Consider the following 6,000-nt stretch of genomic DNA (forward strand, 5'->3'; position numbering starts at 1 on the left):
CAAATGCCTTCTCTGCATCCATTGCCACCACTATCTCTGCCTTCCCCTCTGCTGGGGGCATCATTATCACCCCTAATAGCCGTCGCACATTGACATTTAATTGTCTCCCCTTTACGAACCCTGTCTGATCTTCGTGCACCACCCCCGGGACACAATCCTCTATCCTCATTGCCAGCACTTTTGCCAGCAACTTGGCGTCCACATTTAGGAGTGAGATAGGCCTTGCAGCGGGTCTTTATCTCGCTTCAAGATTAGTGATATCGTCGCCTCCGACCTTGTCGGGGAAGGGTCCCCCCTTCTCTGGCCTCGTTCTTACCAGCAGCGGGGCCAACAAGTCCACATATTTTCTATAAAATTCCACTGGGAACCCGTCAGGTCCCGGGGCCTTCCCTGCCTGCATGTTCCCCAGCCCTTTGGTCACCTCGTCCACCCCAATTGGCGCCCCCAGGCCTGCCACCTCCTGCTCCTCCACCCTCGGGAACCTTAGTTGGTCCAGAAACTGCTGCATCCCCTCTTTTCCCTCCGGGGGTTGGGACCTATATAACCTCTCATAAAAGGTCTTAAACACCTCATTTATCTTCCCTGCTCTCCGCACCGTGGTTCCCGTTTCATCCCTAACTCCCCCTATTTCCCTCGCCGCTGTCCTCTTTCGAAGCTGGCGGGCCAACAGGCAACTCGCCTTTTCCCCATATTCATAACTCATCCCCTGTGCCTTCCTCCACTGTGCCTCTGCCCTCCCTGTGGTCAGCAGGTCGAACTCCGTCTGGAGTCGTCGCCTCTCCCTGTATAGTCCTTCGTCCGGGGCCTCCGCATCTTTTATTTCCACACTCAATCTCCCCCACTAAACTCTCCCTTTCTTTGCCCTCTGTTTTCCCCTTGTGAGCCCTGATGGAGATCAACTCTCCCCTGACCACCACCTTCAGCGCTTCCCATACTACCCCCACTCGGACCTCCCCATCATCGTTGGCCTCCAGGTACCTTTCGATACATCCCCGCACTCTTCCGCAGACTCCCTCATCCGCCAATAATCCCACATCCAGTCGCCAGAGTGGACGCTGCTCCCTCTCCTCTCCTAGTCCCAGATCCACCCAATGTGGGGCATGGTCTGAAACAGCTATTGCCAAGTACTCAGTTCCTTCCACCCTCGTAATCAGTGCCCTTCCCAAAATGAAGAAATCTATCCGGGAGTATACCTTATGGACATGGGAGAAAAAGGAGAACTCTTTGGCCAGCGGCCTAGCAAATCTCCACGGATCCACTCCCCCCATTTGGTCCATAAACCCCCTGAGCACCTTGGCCGCTGCCGGCCTTCTTCCAGTCCTGGATCTAGATCTATCTAACCCTGGGTCTAGCACGGTGTTAAAGTCCCCCCCCCATTACCAGGTTTCCTACCTCCAGGTCCGGGATGCGTCCCAGCATCCGCTTCATAAATCCCGCATCATCCCAGTTCGGGGAATATATTTTGACCAGCACGACCTCCATTCCCTGCAGTCTGCCACTCACCATCACATATCTGCCCCCGCTGTCCGCTGCAATGTTCCTAGCCTCGAACGACACCCGTTTCCCCACCAATATGACCACCCCTCTATTCTTTGCGTCCAGCCCTGAGTGGAGCATCTGTCCCACCCACCCTTTCCTTCACCTAACCTGGTCCGCCACCTTCAGATGCGTCTCTTGAAGCATGGCCACGTCTGCCTTCAGTCCCTTTAAGTGCGCGAGCACTCGGGCCCTCTTAACCGGCCCATTTAGGCCTCTCACATTCCACGTGATCAGCCGAACTGGGGGGGGGCTGCCCGCCCCCCCTCCCCTGTCGACTAGCCATCACCCTCTCTGGGCCAGTCCCACGTCCCGGTTCCGCGCACCCACCCGTCCCCCAGGCGGCGCATTCCCGCCCCGACCACCTTTTCTCTTACCAGCTCCCTTTCGATCTCCGCAGCAGCAACCCAGTTGTCCCCCCCTCCCCCGCTAGATTCCCATCTAGCATGGTTACTCCCCCCATATTGCTTCCGAAGGTCAGCTGACATCAACTGAACCCGGCTTCTCCTGCTCTCTCCTTGACCTCCCCCCCCACCCCACCCCCCCCGTGTGAGGAACTCCCATCCTCATTGCGCCTATCTTCCCGACATTATCTCTCTGACGCGGGAAAAAAGAAAAAGAAACCCTGTGCTCTCTAGAACCGTCCCGCCCCTCATGGCGCAGCTGCCCCTACTGCCCCATTCCCATTCCCCATCCCCCGCCTGTGTCTCTTCTTCCCCCCCCCGGCGCCCACATTTCTCAGTGTCCCCCCCCCCATCCCAATTTACATCTCTATATACATCAGCATTGTCGTTTCCCCTCCAACATCAGTCCCTCAGTTCTGGTCCAGTTTCTCGTTTTGAATGAAGGTCCATGCTTCTTCCGCCGTTTCGAAATATTAATGTCTATCCTGGTGCGTGACCCACAATCGCGCCGGCTGCAACATCCCGAACTTCACTTTCCTCTTGTGCAGCACCTCCTTGGCTCGATTGAAGCTCGCCCTCCTTCTCGCCACCTCCGCACTCCAATCCTGATACACTCGTATCACCGCATTCTCCCATCTACTACTTCGTACCTTCTTGGCCCATCTCAGAACCACCTCTCTGTCATTGAAGCGGTGAAATCGCACGATCATCGCCCTCGGTGGTTCTCCAGCCTTTGGTCTCCTCGCAGGGACCCGGTGGGCCCCTTCCACTTCCAAGGGGCCCTCAGCTCCCATTAGTGAGCGTAGCATCGTGCTCGCGTAAGCCCTGCCGTCAGCTCCTTCCACTCCCTCGGGGAGACCCAGGATCCGGAGGTTCTTTCTCCGTGATCTGTTTTCCAGGACTTCAATCCTTTCGATGCACTTCTTATGGAGCGCCTTTGCTTCTGCATTTTGACCGCTAGGCCCTGGATCTCGTCCTCGTTGTCCGTTACCTTCTGCTCCACCACACAGAGCTCTATCTCCTGGGCCTTTTGTGTCTCTTTAAGCCCCTCGATTGCCTGTAGCATCGGGGCCAGCACCTCCTTCTTAAGCAGCTCCACACACCGTCTTAGAAACTCATCCTGGTCCGGTCCCCATGTCGCCTGGGCTCCTTCTGCCGCCATCTTGCTCCTTTCTTCCTTCTGCCGCTGCCCTCGAGGATTCTCCGAGATCTGGCCGCCGTCGCCGATATTTTTCTTTTCCGCTGGCGGGGGGGGGGGGGGGGGGGGGCGGAAACGGGACTCCCTGTTGCCTCACCCCACACCGGGTTTCGTCCCGGAAAAATTTCCCGTTGGGGCTCTGAAAAGAGCCCAAAGGTCCGTTCGAGCTGGAGCCACCGAAACGTGCGGCTTAGCTGGTCATCGCCGCAACCGGAAGTCCCCTAAGCTCGTCTTGTGTATCTCTGACAGGTTCTCCCGCCAAGTATATCCTATACTCCCGGGTCCTGTTTCCTCATTATTCCAGAATTCACTCCAAATAGGCCATCCTTTCCCTTTGAGATATTTCCTGATCTCATCTTCCCAAACGGGACACTGTCCTACTCTACTGTCGCTGCGACCTCGAATTCCTGGGAGTTCATAAGGCGTTCCATTGCTTTCATTGCCATTTTCTCGATCTAGGTTCTCTACTGAATTTGGAACAGGGGGTGATAAAGTGGTGATGTAAACACAGGTACGGCTTACGCTAATTTCCGGCCTACAAAACACCCGACAGTTTTTCGCAACAAAATCTCTCAGGTTTACCTTATATCCCTGTTAGTACGCATGCATTAACACACTTCCGAATCTCAGAGGCTTGATCAGTACTGTTCTTATGCTTGTGGTTTTTTCTGTTTCCAATTGGATTCTCAATTCAAATTTTGGGTTCTCTCGGAGTGATTAGGCCACTTCTAAGTCGAGTCCTACCAGAGTCGCCAGTAAATGTTGCTAACTTTAGCTGTGTTTCTTAATTTGGCGCTGTTTAATGACGTTTGCTCAAGAGTCGCCAGGTATCTTTCGACACCGCCACAAGGTTCAGAACCGAATACTGATCAAAGACTCAAAACACCAGTTAGTAAGTTCAAAAGCAATGCTCATTTATTTACACAAAGTCAAATCTACTTATGCATAAACTCTACAAACTAAACTACCACTATTACTAAAGCCTATACTTAGCTTTGGGTGCCCACTCAGTCAGAGGAACAATGGCCGTTGCTCGGTTCTGAGGCTGCTGGGTTGAACTGTTTACAGGGTAGCAACTAGGAGCGTCTATCTCGTAGCGTGCGTTGACTTGGAACTTACTTGGTCTGATGTAGCTGCTAGGCTGGTCTCTCTCTTCGCTGAGAGACCAAGCCAAAGGAGGAGGATTCTCTCTTGGGGAATACCTTTTATACTAAAAAGGGCTTTGCGCGCTTTTGGGCAGGCTTTGAACTTGGCCTCAATTAATTGGGTCTTTCCCCAATCATTCGTATCGATCTTCCTCCAGTAGAGGGGTGGTTCCCTGATCGCTGGGTGTGTCCTAGATGACTGTTGGTCTGCTTTGTTTTAGTCTCTTCTGGCGCCGAGGTGTCTGCCTTAACATTGTGCATCTAAATGTTTCCCTTTTGTCCTCGGAGATGGCTCATTAGTATGTAGATTGCTTGGCAGTTTCTGTCCTGTCTGAGAGCTTAAGGTTCTAATCAACAGACAGAGCTTGCACCTGCTTGTTTCTTAGTATTGTCCAATTTTCCCTGCATTTTTTTGCGAGTGTCCATTTTGTAATCGGGACATGGCCATCCCAGATGGCTACAGTACATTCTAAGTATGAGAATAACGAGTACAGGAATGTGGCAACTGGGGGCTTTTCACAGTAACTTCATTGCAGTGTTGATGTAAGCCTACTTGTGACAATAAAGATTAAAACCCAACTCTAATCAAATTGTTGGTTAACTGTCTCCTTTAATCTCTGTCCAAAGAAAGGACCAATTGTTTCGTATTGTGCTCCTATGAAGGACGTTTTACTAATATAGGCGCTACATAAATTCAAGTTACTGCTGCTCTTTCAGGAGCTGACTTAATACCCGGGTCCATTTCTCTTTATTTTTAACTTCCAATTTGCAGTTAAGAAAGTATGGAATTTCATGTGGTCATCTTTTGCGTTACTAGTCAGTCAACTCGAAACGAGCCTTTAAAGAGTGCACAACATCCAGCTTGTGAGCACCTATCTACAATGGAAGAACATTACAGGCCAATTCCAACAAAACTACTTACTTGACTAGAACTGTCCCTCCAATTACTGTCCCCGCGATTGACAGCGGCAATATATACTTATTCATTGCTCTCCCTCCTGTCAACAAGCGATCGCCCCCAAAATCCGGATTTTAACCCCGGTCGCCGCGGGGTCCTTCAATTCAACTGGCTCAAGAATCGCCGCTGGAAATCGCCCAATCAGAGCCGTGTGACGCAAGGGCGCAAGCGCGCTTGGGGCGTGGATCTCTGCGCAAGAGCTCATGCGCAGGGAGAGGTGTCGTCCACAGGTCATTTCCCAGACTGCAATATGACCCCTACCTGCGTACGTCACCACATCGAGACTTAAACTAATAAACTGAAAAGTTAGGCGAGTCATTTACCTGGGAGCCTTTGTGAAAGTGTTGCACTTGCACACAGAGTAAAAAGGAGGCCATTCGGCCTCGCGTGTTCATACCAGCTCTCCGCAAGAACGACTCAGCCAGCCCCACATTTTCATTTCTTTCCCCATAGCAATTTTGTCCTTCTAATAATTATTGAATTCCCTTTTTATAGCTATGATTCACTCTACCTCCATCAGCCTCTCACAGAGTACATTTAAGATCATAACTACATGCAGCTTGAAAAAGCCTTTCCTTACATCACCTTTGGTTCTTTTGCCATTCACCTTATATGATCTCTTCTGACTTTTAACCCTCCTGCCAAATGGAACAGTTTCCCCCTATCTACCATGATTTTGAACACTGCAGTCCAATCTGAGAAATGTACTTAGCAGTTCTCAGCAGCCAGGCCTGGTGTTCAGCTTCAATCTGGTTAATG

At 51.5% G+C, this 6,000-nt stretch overlaps 1 protein-coding gene across 3 annotated transcripts in view; it reads right to left on the reverse strand.

Annotated features, from left to right (window-relative positions):
• The window catches only part of LOC140420229 (retinol dehydrogenase 13-like), a 213,744-nt gene extending 208,366 nt beyond the window's left edge, over nt 1-5,378 (reverse strand). For all 3 annotated transcript variants that reach the window (XM_072504277.1, XM_072504269.1, XM_072504264.1), the window contains exon 1: nt 5,206-5,378. In XM_072504277.1, coding sequence (XP_072360378.1) covers nt 5,206-5,270 — 65 coding nt within the window. In that variant the 5' untranslated portion in view covers nt 5,271-5,378. The remainder of the gene's footprint in view (nt 1-5,205) is intronic.
• Nucleotides 5,379-6,000: the final 622 nt, after the last annotated feature.

The sequence above is a fragment of the Scyliorhinus torazame genome, chromosome 1, assembly GCF_047496885.1.
Source record: "Scyliorhinus torazame isolate Kashiwa2021f chromosome 1, sScyTor2.1, whole genome shotgun sequence".
Taxonomy (NCBI): domain Eukaryota; kingdom Metazoa; phylum Chordata; class Chondrichthyes; order Carcharhiniformes; family Scyliorhinidae; genus Scyliorhinus; species Scyliorhinus torazame.